Here is a 21,068-nt window from a genome sequence, read left to right on the forward strand (position 1 = left end):
TTGTTGTTGTTGGTAGTTAGAGTGTGTTTGCTGGTATTTGGTGTTTATTCTTCATCGTCGCATTTCCATTGCTTTGATGCTGCATCGCCGTGCGTGCTTTCAGGCCTCTGCCGGTGCTGTTGACTGTGGCATTCGGCTACACACGATCGCTGCTCGCATGCTACACTTGCTTTTGTTTGCCTTCAATTCCGCCTTACGTTCAGGTGTTCGCCAAGCGCGCTCGGCTTGCCGCTTCAGTTCGTAAACTTTTGTAAGTGGCATTCAATGAGTCTGTAAACACAAACAGCCCTTTGATTTTCTCGATTTGCTCGGCGACACACTGCAAAGTCAAAGGCAGGGGTAAACAACAAAGTCAAATATGATAAATGAAACAATGCTTAGAGTATTTGCTCAACGCAAATAAAATGAAAAAATTTTCGAATTTCTGTAACTTCGGAAATTGTCAGCGGTGGAAAAAGAGAATATTGTTACTCGTGCGGTCATGCTAATAAATTGCTCAAATAAAATCGGAAAGTGTAAATCTTTATGCATTTGTGCCCTACACAGTGTCAAATAAGAGTGTGGTATGTCCAACTGAGATTTCGATTTATTTATAAAAAAATGTATGCAGTCTCATTAGTTTTGAGGAATTTACGTAAATTTTCATAATTAAAAATATTTCCTGCAATTTCTGTATGATTTACACTGTGGAACACGATGTGAACTTCACTTGGAAGCAAAGAAAATAATTTTTTGACTTTTTAACTTTAGTTAACCGCTACGATGTCATAATAAATTGCAACCAAGATCTCATATTTCTCTTTACTACTTTTAAGTGAGTGTAATATGCCTAGACTCTATAGCAATAACTGCCTTGAAAATGATGTGAAGTGCGCGAGAACCTCGTCTAAAGCTTTTAAAATTTTCTGGAGTCTCTTCTGTTATTGAAATTAGACCTCATAGCAGATTTGTGTTCGAATCAGGAAATTTCGTCGATATGCTTGAATTTCGTTCTTTTTCGGAATTATAGCAGAAGCTAACTAATCTCAATCTTTGATTGAACATCAGCAACTTCAGCTCAAATTACCTCATTTATAATACGGTAATTCTGACATTCAAGTTGCAATTTTCTTAAAAATAACATTTAAAAGCAAGGAAACTTGTTAAAATCGGCTGCATTGAAGCTGTGATATCCTTTACAGCATCAAATGATGTTTATCTTGAATTTTATCAGTAGTTCGAATGTTTATTTGAATAATTTGTTCAGAGATTTGTAGCTAATTTTGGGTTGCTAAAACTGAGGATGGAGTCATGTGTAAAAGTTCACGTAAGTGAGGAAAGCTCTCTAATTACCATTCACTTGGGAGTGGCTAGAAACGATTCTTTTACATATGGCTCAAGCAGCTCACGACTTCCGGTCTTAGACCAAGTCTCCTCTGGGTAACCAAAGAACATCCGTTTGAAGGCGAACTAAAGTGAGAAGGCGAAACATCGACTTCACAGGGTTATGCGCTGGGTTTGAGACCCTCTATGTAAAAAACGTCTCCAATGAAAAATTCGCAACAGACTTGGATGAGAGCTGCGCTGGCTTGGTCATGTTGCATGTAAGAGGAAGACCTCCAAGAAAGAACCTGGCTTTGCTTGGAGTTTCCAATTGGCGCCACGTAACGAAAAGAAGAAACGACTGGCGCGTAGGTTTTTGTGTGGTAGTTAAGGGGTGTAGGAGTCAAACCACCAATATTTACTCAAATTCGTAATGAGTACCCCTGAAATACCACACAGACCGCTTAGCACATCAATCGTAAATTTTTTTTCAGATTTGTTGAGTAGTGTTATCTAGTATGTCGAATTTCGTAAAGATATCTAGTAAAAAAAATTCCATAGAAGGACTTGCGTTAAGTTGGTCAGCTTATATGGCAGCCGTAGTGAAGCAAAAGACGTGTGCAAACTTTCACAACGATATCTCAAAAGCTGAAGGTTTACTGCGCGTATATATAGACAGACAGACATAACTAGATCGATTCAGCTCTGGATGCAGACACTTTATACACATGCTTAACATCGGAGACACAACATTTTCTTTTGCGAGTTAAAATTTTTTCGTGCATGATTTCAGGGGATTAATAAAAATATGAACCACCACATTTAGTTACAACTTTTTTTAAGTTTTAATGCGTTTCACATTTATGAACATACGAACATGCCCTCCCTTCATACACTTGCCCACTAAAATCATACCCACCAATGTAGGTTCGTGTCTTGAGTCTTTTGTTGCGCCAACTGCGCACTTGAGTGAATTCCAACAAAATTTGCCTATCACACATCGCAATCGAGAGAGAGCAAAGCATGCTTAATTGTGTAATACTACAAAGGGAAACAAATGTAAACACACGCCTACTTGCGACCACAACAGCGCAGAGACAAAAAATGAATCAGGCAACAAAAAGTCTAAACAAATAAAGATAACACAAGGAGCGAGCGACAACACTTCAAATGGCAGAAATAAATAAATAGTAGCGCAAATGCAAACATTCGATTTCCAACAACAGATAAAAGTGTCTCACTGCCATGATACTTAAGCGCTTGTACCCACATACATGTGTACAACATACGCCAGTACATGTTTCGATATGCTCGAGGAGCACTTGATTTGCAGCTTCCTCGCTGGCCACAGCGCAGATCTCACGGCTGCCACATCATTCAAGCATCAGCCGACCGCGAGCCGCCGGGCTCGACTGGTCCATCTGCTGGTCATACACAAATCTATGTTTGTACGCTGTTACATGTGGGCATACACTTACAAAAACAACAGCAATTACAATAACAATAGCAAAGCACATTAATAGACAATGTTGTATCTCCGATTCGTATCAAGCGAATACCACAAAATAGTTATAGTGAAAAATAAAAGAAAATTCCAACTCATGCCTTACTCCATTTCGCTTGTTTGCTTCTTCCACCCCTCCTCCCCGTCTAGATATCGACGAGTGCGCTGGCGGTCCCTGCGAACACGGTGGCACTTGCATCGATCTAATCGGCGGCTTTCGCTGTGAATGTCCTCCCGAGTGGACAGGCGATGTATGTCAAATTGATGTAAACGAATGCGAGGTACACTATACAACAACAACAACGAACAGCAACAACCACCACAACAATCATCATCTAAACAATGGCGCTGGAACATTGGCCGACGCGATTTCATCGGCGACCTCTTCGGCGGCGTTGATTGCCGCCATAAGCGCTGCGTCATCGTCCACAGCTGCCACGGCCGCAGCCAAGGCAGCGCTGCAATCACAAGCGGCATCTGCAGCCAATGCCACGGTCATTAGAGCGGCAGCAGCGCAGAGCGCGACGCAGGCCGGCACAGTGGGCCCGTGCATAAATGCGCAGCAGTGCGTCAACCTGCCCGGCTCCTTTTCGTGCGTCTGCCTCGAGGGCTGGGGTGGGCCGACGTGCGCGCAGAACCTGGACGACTGTGTGGGACAGTGCAAAAACGGCGCGACCTGCATCGATCTGGTGAACGACTATCATTGTGCGTGCGCAACCGGCTTCACAGGTGAGTGGCGTACACTATTAAACACCAATAATTATATCCAGTATATATATATATATAAATATGTGCGCGTGTGTGTGTGAGCATAAAACGTAGCTAATCATAAAGTATGTGGCAAATAATTTGAAAGTCCGTCCAATGCCGCGCGCAGCCGCCCGCGGTTATACACGGGCAGCGCATTGCGAGTTGGGCGGCGCTGCAAGCCACTTATTTTTGATTGGCTTTACGCTTTGTTAGAATGATTTGGAATGCTTTCAGTTTTTGTAAATACAATTCCGTTAGCCGTTGAATTACTTTTAATATTTGTCTGCTTATTTCGGCGGTTTTTAGGTCGCGACTGTGAGACCGACATAGACGAATGCGCTAACTCGCCGTGCCGCAATGGTGGCGAATGCGTGGACTTGATTGGCAAATTCAAATGTATCTGTCCGCTGGGTTACTCCGGATCGCTATGCGAGGTAAATGAATTTGTTATATAACCGTTATTGTAGCGAAAAACTTAAGTAGGCTGTGAAATTGCAAATATGTCGCGCACTGAGTTGCAAAACGAGCTGGAAGAGTTCATAACATTAGCGTTTGGCATTTGGATTGCGGCAGCAATGACAGCTTGACATATTTTTTAGAAAGATGCGGAAATAAAACAACAAATTGTTGTAAGCAAAATCGCATGTAGGAATGATTGATTGCAAATATTTTTTCTTTTGAAAAACCTGCATTAAAAGCAGGTTTTATTGGAGTTTTTATTTTGATTTTATATAATAACATAAATTTTTTTCATAATTTTTGATCTGTAATTTTTGTAGATTTTTGATAATTTTAAAATATTTTTTTTATAGTTTAAGAAAATAAAATACCGCAAGGTACATCAGTAGTATCAATTTTGATTTATGGAAATCAATGTTCAACAAGTATCTCCATTTTTCATTAGCTTTTGGAACCCCATCCTCGATTTTTTATTCCTTTTTACATTGGTTAATACAAATAATAAGTTCATTAATACCAATTTAAGAGTTATTAATTACATTTTTCTTTTATAATTTTCATTTGTTAATTCTGTTCAGTCCTTAGTAGGACATAAATGGATTTAAGGAAGCTTCGAGTAATCTCAAGAAAATAAGTTTTCAGACAATTTCAATTCTTAGTGGGACATAAGTAAATTTAAGGAAGTTTCCAGCAATATTCCAAAAAAATATTTTGGAAATACATAGATTTAAGGGGTTATATAAAGTTAGAAGACCAATAAAAAATCGAGATTTAAATAAATATTTTTCTAAGAAAACTTTCAAATTTATTAATTCAAAAATGTGTACCCATATTACGGTGTCTTTTAACTATATTTTAAGACTTAGTATTAGTAAAAATATTTATTTGGAAAGGAACTGCAGGTGATCTCTGGGACTCCTCTCAAAAAGACGTTTTGCGGTGACCACTGTATCTCTGAACTGGATAGGCTGAACTTAAAAAACCAAAACGATTTCGTTAAAGTAATGTTAAATGTCAATTAATAGAAGGATATAAGTGAAATAAAATTTTTGTTGACAAAATGGCGATTTCTCAAAAAATAAAATCGATTTTTGACCACAATTTCAATACTTTTTTGAAAAAAAAACTATATTTTTGGCATTGAAAAAAATTTTTGTTTACTTTGCGACTAATCGGCAAAGCAGTTTTTCGAGTAAATTTTGGTCACAAACTTTGAAAACAACATTTTGAAAAAAACGCGTTTAAAGTTTGGAATGCACTTCCAAGCACTCTGAAACTCCTTTACAAATTTGCTTGTAACTTCGAAAATATTCACCGCAATCATGTGCGATTTTCTGTGTATATTCCTAAATATATGTATATTAAAAAAATAAAATAAAGATAATCGAATATTTGAAAATTCTAACTATATATAACCCATTAAGACAGTTTAGAATAATATCCCAAAAATCTTTTCAGACACTTTTTATCCTTAGAAGAATTCTACATTCAAATTAGCATTGTAAAAAAAAAGTTTTATAGAAAATTTTTCAATTTTTCAAATACTATGTATAAATTAAAAAATTAACAAAAATAACAAAATACAACTAACAAAAGATATAGTACTATAATTTTAATTTTTGATGCATTTTTTGGTTTGCTAAATGTTCAAATTTTTCGACAAATAATCTATCTGCCAAAATATTTTTTTTTTTAAGAAAGCCGTTTGTCTTCTTTTGAGCACTAAAATCCCTGTTTCACATTTTTCTATTTATTTTCAATTTTTTTTATATTTTTCCCAATTTTTTTTCTTCAAATTACTTGCCTTTCGCTTGTAAGCAATTTACCTATCAACACTTCAAACAAACAAAGCCCTAATGAAGTACTCAAATTGAAGTAATGCCATTACTTAAGAGCCAAAAGCGCAGCATGGTGCTTCAAGCACATTCACAACAACATTCTTTCTTTTTACTGTAATCTTTAATAGTTCATTGAACACAGCGAAAAGGCATATTTCAAATGCTTGACTATAATTTGTTGCGCGATTTGTCTTCAAGCTCCGCTCAACTCTCCATTGTGTGGCTGGACTTAAGCAAATTAATGCGTTTTAAGTCCAATATATGAGTCACTTGGTTGCCTGCAATTGTGGCGGATTAAAGTCGGCGGCAATTTGAATATCGAAATCTATTGATCTCTCAATGAGTAAGAATATTCTGGAAAAGTTGTGAGATCCTCAAAGCAATACATTTTCATAGCTGTGTAAAGTTATTTAAACTTTTGTTGTCTAGAGAAGCACACTCGGCGCACATTGCAGCAGAACGCTTTTCCTTTTCCATAAAGCACAGCAGCATTCTTACAACTACGAGTGTTCTGAGCTATTATCGACTGCTGCTTGCCGCATCGAAGTATCGAATGACAGTGAAAATCTTTTATTTCCCTCGCATTTCGGCTCGTTATGTACTCCGTTTTGCCTTATTTTCGTTTTTGTCTAATCAAAGACACACACACACACACTTGTATAATATTGAAGCCAACGTTCTGAGCTCCCCAGCACTGGGTCGACGAGGTGTTGCGGATCAATGGCAAACAACGGTTTCTCCGCTGTGTCTTCGATTGCCGCAGGTAGCGCCGAAAGCGGAACGGCGGCAGCCCCAGCACTGCCACACGCCGCAGACTCCTCACCGCGCTCTGGGTCAGCGCACATTCAACTCCTCATACTTGTGCGCCTGTGTGTGTGTGTGCGTGTGTATGTGGTGTGTCTGTCATATGAATTCGATGCTTTAATGCCTTTTAACACTAATCGCATTACGAGCAATCAATTGTGATGAGAATACGAAAATATATAAAACACATGAACGAGTAACGAATACACTCGCCTGAGTATGGCGAATCAGCCAACCAAATAATCAACTCCAAAGAAACAAAAAATCGATAAAAACAACAACAAAATAGCGGCAAAAACAAGAGTACACGATGGCATGAAATATTTGTGGCAAGTTTTTTGGGATTTTCTCACGTGTTCGTTACTCGCAGGCAGCTAGCACTGTTGTTAGTGTTGTTGCTAGAAAAGTTTAAACTCACTCGTATTTGTTGTATTGTATAAACGGTATAAATTTGTGCTGCTTTGGTATTTGTTTTCTGATCTTTTATTATTATTCTTTCTGGTTTGCTTTATTTTGTTTTTGTTGTGTTTCTTTTTTTTAACCGAATTTTAAACTAAAACTCATCATTTTCGGGGTGTTAATGAAATGTGGAGATTTATGCGCATTGAAAGCGGTTTTATGTTTGTCTGATGAACTGGGTCGTCCGGGATTATGGCGGCTTGGCTGGGCAGCCATCCTAGGCCGCCGCGACGGTCGTGTTTCCAGCAGGAAATGAGTATAAATTTTTTAGTTAATGAAAAATACGTCATTAGCCGGCGAAGTGTGTGTGTGTGTGCATGCAGTTGCTTGGCATTGAATTGTTTAAGCTTGCATACATATTGATACACATCGATACATGTGTTTCATGTGTTTATGTAAATTGATCTTGAGTTAAAGCGGCGTAAATGAAGTTAAGGAATGAGGCACCGCCGCAGTAGTTAGGGTTACTTGCTTTTTGCTGCTGATTTGTGTGGGGCGTTCTCGCATTTAAATGAGCGTTGCATTAGTGAATGAGCAAGATTTTGCGAGTCGGTCTGCTATTAGTCATACGCCAGGTGGTTTCACTGTGAGTTAGACTTTAATATTTATAGAAAATGTTGAATAAAAATATTTTTATGATGATTGTGCGGACTTTTTCTCGTCATATCGATAGCATTCGTTAGTTCAGCTGCTATTTACATATTTACTGCACAAGTTGTTGATAGTTGCTGCTTTGGGCCAAATGGAAAATATATATGTATGACTTGTGTGGAAGTATTTAACTCAGGGAGCTATATTCACTTAAAAATTCCATTTCTTTTTATTATGTAACAAATGTAAATACATTTTAACAAATTTTTTTAAAATTCGAAGTTAGTCCGAAAAATACTTTCGAAGATGTGAGCGTATTTGTAATTGTTTGTAATTGGATGCCAAGGTCTTAAACGTAATTCTCTCGAAACGCTGTTTTCAAAGTCGGCTGACACGACCTTCTTAGATATATTATTCTAGTAATGATGAAACGAACACGCTTTTAGATAATAATTTCGATTTTCTAAGGCTCTTTGAACTTTACGGTTAAAACAAAAATCTACTTTTTCTTGCGAATGAATGTAACAGCTTAAAAGCTGCACAGCACTTTATATTTAAAATATTTCAAAAGACAAAATTAAATGGGAAATAATATTGGGTAGTCGAAAAAGTTTTTTCGTATTTCTAATCAAATTTCAAGTTATTTTTTTTATATTTATAATGAACTCTAGTAAACCAAATATGTACCATTTTGGCCGACCACTTTTTGCTATTTTTCCGCTAGAATTATTATTTCATCAGTGTAAAACTTTTCTGGTTTCTCGGCGAAAAACTGCCACAATTCAATTTTCCAGGCTTTTCTTGAAGCCAACTTTACTCCATTAAGGGAGTTCTGCATTGAACGAAACAAATGGTAGTCCGATGGTGCAAGGTCAATGCTATATGGTGGATGCATAAAAACTTACCAACCAAGCTCTCCCAGTTTTTGCCGAGTCATCAAAGATGTGTGTGGTCTAGCGTTGTCTTGATGGAAGACGAAGTCCTTTCTGTTGATCAGTTCTGGCCGTTTTTTTACTGCTTGCTTCAATCTCATCAGATGTAGAATCCTTTCCAATTCCACCAAACACTCAGCATAACCCTTCGAGGCGTCAATCCTGGTTTTGCGGCCATTTGTTCAGCTTCATGTGATACTCAAACATCGAGCTTCCTTTTGTAGCCAGCCTTTTTTAAATGGTTCAAAACCGTTTGATGATGAATGTTAAGTTCCTTAACGATGTCATGACTGCTCCTGTGAGGGTCCTGGTCAATCTTTTCCATAATTTCATCGACTTTTTCAACGATAGGTCGACCAGAGCGAGGTGCATCATTGTTGTGCTACACGAACTGATACAGCATCATCTCCGTAAACTTCGCAAATTTTATTGGCTTTTTTGAAGAAAAATTTCAAAATATAGCGAATTTCTTCATTATTTTCACTCATTTTTGAACAATTGTAACTTTTTTTCAACTTCCCCGACCTTAATTTTTTTTGGTTAAATGAAGCTTAAAATCTCACCATTCCATCACTATATGGTATGACACCATGTGATTCGTAGATATACGACTGCCACGATATCTATTGACAAAATAGGAAAAGACTTTTTCGACAGCCCAATATAAATAGTAATGATGAAAGAAACATGATTTTTGAAAATAATTTCATTTTTCTAAGCCTCTCTGAAGTCTAAGTTTAAAAACGAAAAATTTACTTCTTTTTCCAAGTGGATACGGATATAACCTCTTAACCACTTTACATTTAAAGTGTAACGAAAGATAAAAATATTGGAAAATAATTTTAAACTTGTGACTTTCCCTATTTTCGACAAGGCACTCACTGAGCCTTTCTCTTTAATCGTACTTTCGGTTCAACATGACACAATAATTGACAAAATTAAATGCTCCAATTAGGAATCTGGCATATATATATATATATCTGTAAATTGTCAAATATTCTTACATAATGAAAGGCTTAGCGCTTCAGTCTTTTTTCAACATTAAAAAAAAATCCAAGTTAATAATAATAATTTTTTACTATAATATTACTCATTAGCATTCAATGATTGCATTAAAAATAAGCATTTTACAACAATTAAAAAAATAATTGATTACTTTCAGGAGGCCAAAGATCACTGCACACCCTCGCCATGCCTGCAAGGCCGTTGCCTTAACACACCTGGCAGCTACTACTGTCACTGCCCGCCCGATCGCGCGGGAAAGCTTTGCGAGCAAATACGGCCGCTCTGCTCCCAACCGCCTTGCAACGGTAAGCAAAATGCAAATTAAAAAAAAAAATAACAACAACAATAAAATATGAACATTTGCATACGAAATTATTAAGCACAAATATCGACATTAATCAACTTTGTAATTTCCCCCGCAGAGGGCTGCTTCGCCAACGCCACAATGAACGCGCTGCCGTGCAGCGGGCACGGCACTTGCGAGATCGGCGACGTGGGCACATTCTGCAAATGCCATGTGGGCTACACGGGCACCTTCTGTGAGCACAGTAAGTAGAACGATTTCAATTACAACAAAAACAAGCACAAAGTAAACGGCAACATTTGTAAAGAACTTTTGCATTAACGAAAGACTCAAGCAGCGAACTTTATGAGCAGTATGCGCCATTGCTATTTTTACACGCAAAATCGTAAATCCATAATTAGCTGCACAGCTAATAGTTTGCTGAACTCAAACAGATATAAAATTAATCATTATTGAATCATAATAAAAGCACGTCGAAGCAAAAAACAGCAACAGAGACATTAACAAAATACTTTCCCACCGTTTAAGCGCTTGAATGCTGTGAATGTAAGCGATCGCGCGCTGTGCTGGCTGGCTGGCTGATTGAAGAGTGAATTCGACGAAAGGCTGGATGTGTTTAGAACTTTAGTCAAGCAATAAAACTGGAAATAAACCGGCGGCAGCTGAGGTGTAATCAAACACGGTAGACGGCGCGGAAGCCCGGCCTAGAACAATGGGAAGCACTTTATTTGAATGCTGCACTTCCCTGGAAAGCGTCTGCACCTTCGTGAGTTAATAAATCAACGGAGTTGCTGGCTGCAGCAGACTGTAATAGCACAGTGCATGCGAAAAATGCAACACTTTGCAGTAGCACACATTGTCAGCGGCTCATTGAGGGACTGATGAATAGAAGAGTACCAAATAGGCTACAGAAATCGATACAGAATTTCAAATGGAGCAGAGATGTGTATGTGTGATCGTATGTGCAATACCATGCTTCGATTTCATTCTAGGCAGTGCTGAGATTTAACCGAAATGAGCGCTTTTAACACGCGAAACGCAAGCGAAGACGAATGCAAATATGTTTGTGTGTATTTGGAGCACAAAAATGTTAATTAAAATTTTCAAGATTCATTTGGCCAGCTCAACGCAAGCCACTAAATGAGTCAGCAGAGCGCTGATGAAGGCAAAAAGTAGGCGGCGCTGGTGGGGCGCAACGCGCGTATTTGTTGACTGCCGCTTGGTGCCAAGCAAGCTGATAGACACATACATGCAAACACAAACATACAAACCTTTATCTGACAAAGTCGACCGCGCGACTGACGTGGCGCAGGATAACAGCGCACAACAATGGGCAACGTCACTGCCGAGAGCCGAGCGCCGAAGAAGATGTTGCATGCCGACTAAATGCCGCTGCTAAGCCACCACCACCAGCGCTGCATTGCTGCCACAAACCCAATTAACTCGCCAGCGTGGATATTTTACAACAACATTGCAGCTTTTACTTTTTTGCTACATTTCGCCATGTCCATCGCTTAATTTCGTACGAACGCGGTGCCGTCTCGTGTCCTTGCTTGTCTCGTTGTTTACATACGTGTCTTCATGTCTTCTTTTTATGTGCTTTTGCCGCACAACTGACGTTCTTGTTTTGTCTGTTCTGCTTTCTGTTTGCAGATCTAAATGAGTGCTCGCCAAATCCTTGTCGAAACGGTGGAATTTGCCTGGACGGCGACGGTGACTTCACATGTGAATGCATTTCTGGTTGGACAGGTAAGCAAATAAACATGCCAGCGTTGAGTAGGCGGTGTGGGAGGGGAGGTGAGGGAGAGTTGAAACTTTACTCCGAAGTGGTGGCATTAATGAGCTGGCATTCGCGTGAAATGCACTTTTTGTTTCTGTTGTGAATGGTATATGTAAGTGTCTATAGCGTGTCTGTGGCAAGTGTAGCTCAATGGAAAAGCATTGGCGAGTTCAAAGAGGAATGCCTCACTTTTAATTATCGCCTAAACTCTCAGTTTGATCGCAGTAAAAAGCCAATAATTTCTCATATTCGCTTACTTCGTGTGGGTGTCGACACATGCGCTTAAAGAGTTAGGCGGCAAAGTCGGCTGGAGCATATCGAAGGTCTGATTAATTGAAAGTGAAAGGTTCCATTTATAATATATTTGTGTCACACGCGATTGCTTGCATAATTAGGCGACGGTTATGCTCTAGCGAATTTGCTATTTTGCCATAAGTATGATAAATGAATGTTTGAAATAACTGTATTTTAACTGAGCTTTACCAGAGAACGCTCTAAAATCGATTATGCAAATGATCCAGATTATGCGCAGTGATCAACGCGTTCACGCTTAATTAATTAGCAACAGTTGTGGGAAATAATTTGAATTAATGTGTTTGCTAATTGATATTGAAGCCATGGGCGACTTAAGGTTACACATTTCAGTTATAAGTGTGAGTTCGAAATTGTCAATTATTTTTTTTTACTTCCTTTGAATGGAAATTTATATTTTTTTAAAACATTACTGACACTTGGTGGTGATGTGAGCAAAGATTTCAAAAGCAGATGGTTTAGTAGAGCATTATAATAAGTCGGTTATTCCTTTCCGGTAAAGTACGGACCCTTTGTAAGGACTAGCGCTCAAAGTGTGGCGCTGATCAGCGCGTTTTGTGAACTCAGCTCCACTCCAACCATGGCACTTAACGCCATCTTGCACATAGTGCCCGTAGACATCGTGGGAAGGTGTATTGCGAAAGTTGCTATCAGACTCAGAGAAGCTGGGTTCTTAAAAGAACACGTATTTAAACATTCGGATATCCTCACACACTTTGACTTCATACCGGATCATGCTCCATGCAATTGGATCATAGAGTCGTCAAACCGAACTCTGGTGGCTCGTTCTCTGCCCATATACTTGTATATTGACCAGGGAGTTGTGGGTAGGAAGAAGCCATTGGAGGATAGGGGCAGTGAGCTTCTTTACGGTTTGGTCAAAGCTTCGGAGAAGGTTGGTGGAGGGGTTTACTGTCTGGAGCTCTCTATCAACTCCAGCTTCAGACTTCCTGACTATTGTAGTGTCTTTCAAGCCAAGATTGCAACCATTAAGTTAGCATTAGATTTACTGCTACAGTGAGTAGCCTTCTTCAGTGAAGTGACCATCCACTCAGATAGCAGGGTGGCGATACTAGCCTTGAACTCATTAACAGTGTGTTCAGGGTTGGCCAAGGAGTGCCTAACCTCGCTATCAATGGCATCAAGTGAATTTGTGATAAGACTGGTATGGATGCCAGGACACAGCGAAATCGCAGGAAATTGCAAAGCTGATGAGCTAGTATGAACAGGCACCCTAGAACCACTATCGGCAGAATGGGCGTGGGTCGCTGCTCCCGTATGCTTTTATGTTCTACTAGATAGCTGGACTTCGCGGATGCTTGGCCAGCGCTGGGCCACCATCGTTACAAGCGCTGGCGTAAAAGCCAAGACCGATCGCAAGAGATTTGGTGATCTCTCCCTTTAGGCTTTTAGCAGGAAATTGCCTTATTGGCGTCCATGCGGTAAGGTTGGGAATCTTATCGAACGCCATCTGCAAAAGCTGCAAAGAGAAGATGATGTGGAAACTACTCAACACTTCCGTCTTGACTGTCTCGCATTTGGGACAGTTCCACCGAACTGACCAGAATGGAAATTTGTATTGGATCCTATGCATTTTGCTAATTTATGAGTTCGAACACCGGAGCTCATCTTTTCTACATCATACAGCAGTACACAAACGATCTTTGGTCAGCCATCCAACCTAACTTATCTTAACAACTAGTAGAAGGAAATACAGTATTACTTTTTGTAAATTAATGACATGTACCTTAATTCATCATGAACTCCCGTGGCTCAATTTTCCACACACCTTTTATAAGCTTCGGCTGGGATGGCCTTCAGTTCACACAAGTTCTTCAATTTTTTCGAAGTTATCGTATGAACGACTCGCCTCGCCTTGATTGAACGAATGACTCAACCATAGTGAAGTGAAATTTAAACTTTTTTACATTCTAGAGGCAGCGCTATAGCTGTAAAAACTAAAAAAAGTATTTTAGGGAAACCATCAAGGAGAAAGCTTTGATGTCTGAATAAATTGGTTTGATTACATTCATCAGAATGTACTTTTTTCATAAAAGTCTAGACGTGGCTAATAGGACTATTATAAAATCAATTACCAGAACCCCATCGCGACCAATATCCCATTTAGAGATTTAGTCATTAGGACCAATTCAGAATTCGCACGTTGTTTGGCTCGCATATTTTTTGAGTGCGACAGTTACATTATACTGAAAAGTCTATTACTTGATAATAAATCGAGTTCAGAATAAATCACAGCAAGAGCTAAATACAAACAGCAAACAATGTTGCGTGCGCCAAATTCCGACCTAATTTCCTAGCGACCCTTTCCTTGCAGCCACTTGCATTTGCACCTTCAGCAGACGCTGTTCTCAATACACACACATGCACATGTGTTTAAGATTGCGCCGATCGGTGTACGATTTTCGACCGAAATCCTCACCATGCAAAAATCAAACCAAGCGAATAAAAACAATAACAAAAAAACGAAAAGAAATACAGAAATACAAAATATTTTAATTAAAATTTCCTAATCGTGTGTGAAGTGTTTTTATCTGATGGTGGGATCATTCGCCGCCGGATTCATTTAACCTCATATCGTTTTGTCTCTCAGTCAGTGCACGTGTGTGTGTGTGTACGATGGCAACTGTCCGTCCTTAGAGCACTGCGCGTTCGCTTTCTGCTGCTTCGCCCGCACTAACTCCACTCGCCTGCTCCGCAACTCGGCGGCTTGGGAGCGCATGCGCTCGCTTACAAATCCGTTGTCTTGTTTGGCTGTGTTAAACTTGAAAGCGAATTAATACGAAACGCAAAGATCGCGTTTCCAATTGCCGTTTCGTGTTCGATTCGCCGCATTGCCTGCCTGCCTGCTGCTGGTTGTAGCTGCTAGCTGCCGTTTGGTGTTGGCGGCATTGGCCGCCGCTTACCTCCAACTCTCGGCAGTTTACAGCTAAACAAACGCGCATCCTAAGTTGCGGCAAGCGCAAGCGGCAGCCAGCAGTAGCGGCGGTGGCAGGATGTGACAGTGAAGTAATAAATTGCATTTCGTTTCTTGTACGCCGATTTGTAGCGCTGATACACATGCATATCGCGACGGAGCACGGCGCATGCGTGCATGTTCGTACATTCGTTCGATGCGGTGTTTGCAAATGTTCTGTACCTACAAGTGTATGCCAATTGAGATGGCACCAAATGAGCTGGCCAGTGGTCAACTTACGTGCATACAAAGTGCGATGGTGTCGAAAAGTTAGTTAGGCTATAGCCCTGAGAAATAATTTAAAGAATTTGTTCAATTGCCTGCGAACAAGGTAAATTTACACTGGCTGCAAAATAATTTATGCATTTAATATTGCGCAAGGAGGCAGAGAGCAAGGACTCGGCTCTATAGATGGCTACTAGATGTCATGCATTTCGGACTATTTGCAGATGGCAATTAACTGTCAATACTTAAGCATGCAAATATGTTTGATATAATTTGGCCTCACAGAGGATCATGTTTCAAGTTGCAACAATTTTAACGAGCTAACTAGCTAGCTTATGGCTAATAAGGTGATCAAATTCCTATTTTCCAACGAAAATTCGCCACACCGAATCTTTAAAAATCTGAAGCTTTCATGGTGACTTAAAGAGCAACACATTTTCATGAATATTCTTTCCGCTGATCATTTTCTTTAGGTAGAACATGAAAGAGCTGAAGAATAAGTCAATTTTGTTATCGCTAGGTCAATTGTGAGCCCGATCAGCACCCACTTTGCACAGAGCTTTCGCATAAAGCTTAAGTCCAAAATGATCCATTGTCACCTCTGGAATGTAAGCCAACTTGGTACCCTTTTCATTCCACATTTCAAAAGATTTCAATAATTCAACCATGCACTTACGAACTCCGTCGAAAGTAAAAATTATCACAGCGCTTCAAAAACTTTTGGTTCTAAGATTCGCAACTGAATACTCTAAAAATACATTTCCTCGCTGGAAACCCCGGCCTAAAAACTGAAGTTGAAAGCTCAGGTCATTTTTGGAAAGTCTACTGTAGACTAAAAATTGTATAACTTTACCCACAACTGATCCGATTTATCTTACTTCTTCATTACAGGAAAACGTTGCTCGGAACGTGCCAATGAGTGTTATGGCGGTCAGTGCCAAAATGGTGGAACTTGCCTCCCTAGTTCCACCGAGAAGGGCCTGCAATCGCACTGCCGTTGTACGCCCGGTTGGCATGGCGTTTTCTGCGATGAGCCCATCGACCAATGTAGCGGACAACCGTGTCACAACGGCGGTACTTGCGAGTCAGGCACCGGTTGGTTCCGCTGTTTGTGTGCACAGGGCTTTTCCGGACCGGATTGTCGCATTAATGTGAATGAGTGTTCGCCGCAGCCTTGCTTAGGCGGTGCCACTTGCATTGACGGTATTGGTGGCTTCACTTGTATTTGTCCACCGGGTCGACATGGATTGCGTTGTGAGATATGTAAGTCAAAAGCTGTTGTAAATTGAAAAGGAAAGTATCAAAAAAATGTTTTTTCATTCCAGTGCTTTCTGATCCCAAGTCTGCTTGCATAAACTCGACAAACACGCTCTCGCCCTATCATGCCTTGAATCAGAGCCAAGGCGACTGGCTGGAACTGGCGCTCTCTGGCAGTACAGACGAGTACTGCAATGCCTGTATCTGCGAGAATGGCACTTCGCGTTGCACGAATCTCTGGTGCGGCTTACCGAATTGCTTCAAAGTGGATGCTGCTACGAAATCTTCAAATCTGTCCGGTGTATGCAAACAGCACGAAGTGTGTGTACCAACAGTGAATGAGGCGTGTCTCTCGCCGCCCTGTGCTGTACGTGGTGACTGTCGTGCGTTAGAGCCATCGCGCCGTGTAGCTCCGCCGCGCCTGCCCGCCAAGCCGGAGTGTTGGCCAAACCAAGCAATATTGAATGAAAACTGCGCACGCCTTACTATACTGCTGGACTTGCAACAAGTTGGCGAGGGCTCTTCCGTTGAGGGACTTTGTTCGGTGATACGCTTTCTGCTGGCCTCAAAACTGGTGAAATCGCCACCCGACAGCAACGACGCCATGCTGATTATAATTTGCGATCTGAAAATGGGCACAAACGACACCATCGAAATGACTGTGGTAAGTACTAGGCTTAAGTGAAACTAATGGAAGTAGTTCAGTAATCTAACTTCATATTTATTTTTACTTTAGTCATCCACCATATTAGCAGATCCGCAATTGCCTATAACAGTCGGCCTACTCGGCGAGCTACTCTCCTCCCGTCAGATTAACAGTTTGCAACGCCGCAAAGAGTTACGGAATGCAAAATTCGCGCCTTTGGTCTCCATACTAGAGGTCAAGGTAGAAACCGCACTCGTGGCGGAAGGTAATCACAGCAGCCTACTAATTGGCATTCTTTGCGGTATTTTCATCGTGCTAATCGGATGTGCCGTATTTATAACACTTATGTGGCGTCAACGTTTACACCCGCGCTCTACATCGGGCATCAATCTTACACCTTCAATGGATGTCTCGCGTCACGAAGAGGAAAAATCGAATAATCTACAAAATGAAGAAAATCTGCGTCGCTACACAAATCCGCTCAAAGGTTCGACCAGTTCTTTAGGGCGCACCAATGGCATGGAACTTAGCCTCAACCCATCACCCGAACTAGCGACGGTATCTTCACTTGTAGCTGCTTCCACCTCAGCGCTGCATCGCTCACAACCACTTTATCCAGCCAATTGCGGGGAATCGAATTTTGACTGCGAGCTGGAGGTAAGTGCCACCGGCAGCAGAACCAATGCGACGAGCAAGACTGAGCTTCACCACGCACACGTTCAAAAGCGCAACTCGCAAATCTTGCTGCACAAAACACCAAATTCTGATATGAAGAAGAACACCGTCGGTTCGCTGGACAGTCCGCGAAAAGATTTCGGAAAGAGATCAATCAATTGTAAATCAATGCCACCGCCCGCCAACGAAGAATCGGACGTGCTCACCGTGGTGGTGTAGTACACGATCAAAGTGGCCGTAGAGGCGCCATCGTGCATTTGAGCCAATGATCTCAGAATATCTACCGAATTAACTAGCAAACTGTAGGTTTAAATATATATATTCCAACTTTTGGAGCCCAACGAAATGTGGCAACCATGGAAGTGGTTATGCGTCAGGCGTCAGATGTCAGATGATAGGGGCAACAAAGGCAGATCGAGAAGATGTCCTTAAGCTGGCTAAACGCTGCTGGTGGTAACAGTATAATCGAGAACATGCGACCGAAAGTTTACTTAATAAATTGTTTACGAATTACGACTGTTTTGAATCATTTTTATGCAAATACATATTTAACTCGAAACTAGCAATATGCAATAGTTGAACTTATAAGTAGTATAATTAAATTAAATCACAAGTTAAGCTTAGAAGTAAACAAAAAGTGTAATGTTATTGGAAAAAGATAAATATTTAAGATAAGCCGTTAGTTTAGTGCATATAATGTTGAGTTTGAAAATCCTACAGTGTGTGATATTAAGAATAAAATAATTACAAATAACAAATGAATAGATAATTCTGTAATTCTAACCTATAAATGACGTTTGCATTAAGTTATACTTTAGGAAATATAAAGAATTTTAACAGGAAAAACTATTTAACTTAAGTTGGTTGTAAATATAATTAAACTTACTGAAAAAAAGTGTGTAAATATTAGTGCTTATAAAAAAATGTAGTTAAATAAGGAGGAAAATATTTTGCACGATCTTAAAAATTCCCACATACATTTTAATAATTTCTAACATTTAAAAAATATTTTCATTTGATTTTGTTTAAGTTTTTTCATGCTTCCATATTTAGTTAGGTTTGTTAGTTATATATTGTTTCTCAACTAGGCTGCAATAAAATATTTAATTAGTAGTTATCAGTTTTAGTTAGCCATTATTTATATTGATTATACATTCGCTTTTGTAAATGATGTTTTGGCATAAGTAATTATTTTTGAATAATTTCTTTAATTTTGTACCGTAGAACTTTTATTACTTTTATAAATAAATTTGTAAAAAGCAATGAATAAAGTGAAACAAAAACATTCTGTTTTTCATTAACCTGGAACGTCATTCTTATTACGAAAAATCAGAACAAAACAATTAGGAAAAACTTGTTTTCAAATGAATTTAAAATGGCGCGTCGTCGCTTTGACGATGGATAACGAAGCAGAGTTAAATATTTTATGATAGACGATTTTATACAGTATAACCTTAAACATATCCATATGTGAAAAATAAGGTTTAATTATTATTAAAAAAACAAAAAAAATAATATATTTTTTAATTCAATACATTTTAATGCATTTTTACTTCAAGCAATAACTAACAAGTAAAAAATAATTCAAATATTCCACAAAATTCATCAAAACAAATTGTACATTATTTATAACAGGGTTAATACCTCCGTTCTCCGTTTCCCTGCAATTTCTCTGTAATTCCTCAACTTCTGGCATATAAAAAACCAATTGCTTATGTGGCAACTCCACAGCTGATAACAACATTTTACGTCAGCTGAATATTAAAGCAAATTTGGTTGATAAATCTTTGAGCTGAACAAAAGTAAATAATAAATTAGCAACTACAACAAGGATTGCTGGGAAATATATCGTTTTATATACATTAATAAGAGAAGGTGACCACCGTCAGGAAACAACCCATTTAGTCAACTTAAATGCTGGAATAAGTATTGAGCAAAGTTGTAAAAATGCTGAAATTCTTCAAAAATATTTTATTGAGTCTTTATATGCAATACGAATTGGTTACTTGCATTTATATGTTTGAACCATGGGAAAAGAAGCTAATAAGTAAGTAGATTTGTTGATTATTAGTTATAAATTACAAATAACATAGTATTACAATGGGAAAAAAATAACGGAATCAAATACAAGGAAAGATTTGATGAGAGTTATCTAAATGGTTCTCACTACATAAATCTTTCTTTAAGTTTCTTTGTTTGGCAAAGACAGACCGATTTCTGTTAAAAACTGTAGATAAAACAAGTACCCAGAGCATTATTGAATGAAAACAAACAGATTAGTGAAAAAATATTTGATGAATCATTTATCTGAAGTGTAGTGAGAGTGCAGATATTCACTACTGCTACAAGTTTAAACATTACATTAGCCAAGGAGATAGACATAATTAAAGACTATCGTTAAAGTTGTGGAATTTAGTCAGCAGAAAAGTCGATTGTGGTTCTAACACTTGAGAAAAAGGTATAAGTAATGTAAGTAACAAAATAGCCATGTCGGTTAAGTATGTGAGGGTCCACCAGCCCAAAGGTCACTGAGCAAATCTCTACTCTTATTTATATAACAACATTCAAAAATATACCTACATAGACTTCAACCACTCATAAAATAATTAAAACTTTCTTCTCATTTCAGATAGTTTTGTAATACTCACTCTTGGTTTGGTGATTTTCTCCAGCTTCGTGTATTTGCCTTCATATTTTGAAACATTCCTACAATTTGTGTCTCCGCTACCACAAAAAGAAGGCTCTGCATCGTATACACCCATATTGCAAACACAAAAAATGAGTATGAGTTAGGAGAGAATGGGACATGACCAAAGTAAAAACGCACAATATTTATTTGTTAAGTGTAAATTCGCTACTTAGGCCAAAATGTTATTAACAGCATTGATAATTAACAATTTTAACAATTTACATTTTTATTCCATGAACTATGATGTTTAATACTAATAATAGACATAACATTAAGGTGAAAATCGACAGAGACTATGTGGAACTCAATGAATTTCAAAAATGTTAACGTGTATAAAGTGATACTTAATAATGTGGTGCTTTAGATGAAATCTTTGTAATGCAAAGCGCATTTAGTGTTAAAATGATTTCTGAAAATTTTGTTCGTATTCGAACATATTCGCACAGGATTGTGGGTGAAACCAATCTCAAAAGGGTTGTAATCAATCAATTATATAGAAGCCGTAATTTAAAGCTCAATAAAAATATATTTCATAACTTATAAATAACTTAAGAGATATTAT

At 38.9% G+C, this 21,068-nt stretch overlaps 2 protein-coding genes across 3 annotated transcripts in view; both read left to right on the forward strand.

The window, feature by feature from the left end:
* Window positions 1–19,008, forward strand: part of LOC126767798 (protein serrate) — a 97,479-nt gene extending 78,471 nt beyond the window's left edge. For both annotated transcript variants that reach the window (XM_050485434.1, XM_050485435.1), the window contains exons 10-17: window positions 2,957–3,535; window positions 3,863–3,990; window positions 9,802–9,949; window positions 10,067–10,192; window positions 11,602–11,697; window positions 16,131–16,502; window positions 16,565–17,160; window positions 17,233–19,008. In XM_050485434.1, coding sequence (XP_050341391.1) covers window positions 2,957–3,535; window positions 3,863–3,990; window positions 9,802–9,949; window positions 10,067–10,192; window positions 11,602–11,697; window positions 16,131–16,502; window positions 16,565–17,160; window positions 17,233–18,036 — 2,849 coding nt within the window. In that variant the 3' untranslated portion in view covers window positions 18,037–19,008. The remainder of the gene's footprint in view (window positions 1–2,956; window positions 3,536–3,862; window positions 3,991–9,801; window positions 9,950–10,066; window positions 10,193–11,601; window positions 11,698–16,130; window positions 16,503–16,564; window positions 17,161–17,232) is intronic.
* A 552-nt stretch (window positions 19,009–19,560) lies between these two features.
* Window positions 19,561–21,053, forward strand: LOC126767808 (serine palmitoyltransferase small subunit A). The gene is made up of 2 exons (XM_050485450.1): window positions 19,561–19,864; window positions 20,447–21,053. Exons 1-2 carry the CDS (start codon window positions 19,765–19,767, stop codon window positions 20,608–20,610), a joined length of 264 nt encoding a protein of 87 aa, XP_050341407.1. The 5' UTR covers window positions 19,561–19,764; the 3' UTR covers window positions 20,611–21,053.
* The last annotated feature ends 15 nt before the right edge of the window (window positions 21,054–21,068 follow it).

This window comes from Bactrocera neohumeralis, chromosome 2 (assembly GCF_024586455.1).
Source record: "Bactrocera neohumeralis isolate Rockhampton chromosome 2, APGP_CSIRO_Bneo_wtdbg2-racon-allhic-juicebox.fasta_v2, whole genome shotgun sequence".
Taxonomy (NCBI): Eukaryota; Metazoa; Arthropoda; class Insecta; order Diptera; family Tephritidae; genus Bactrocera; species Bactrocera neohumeralis.

Bases quoted from the DNA above. Each gene is read 5' to 3' on its own strand.
- LOC126767808 (XM_050485450.1), top strand. From the start codon at position 19,765: ATGCTGAAATTCTTCAAAAATATTTTATTGAGTCTTTATATGCAATAC. The intron at 19,865-20,446 runs GTAAGTAGATTT...TTCTCATTTCAG, and splicing joins ATGGGAAAAGAAGCTAATAA to ATAGTTTTGTAATACTCACT.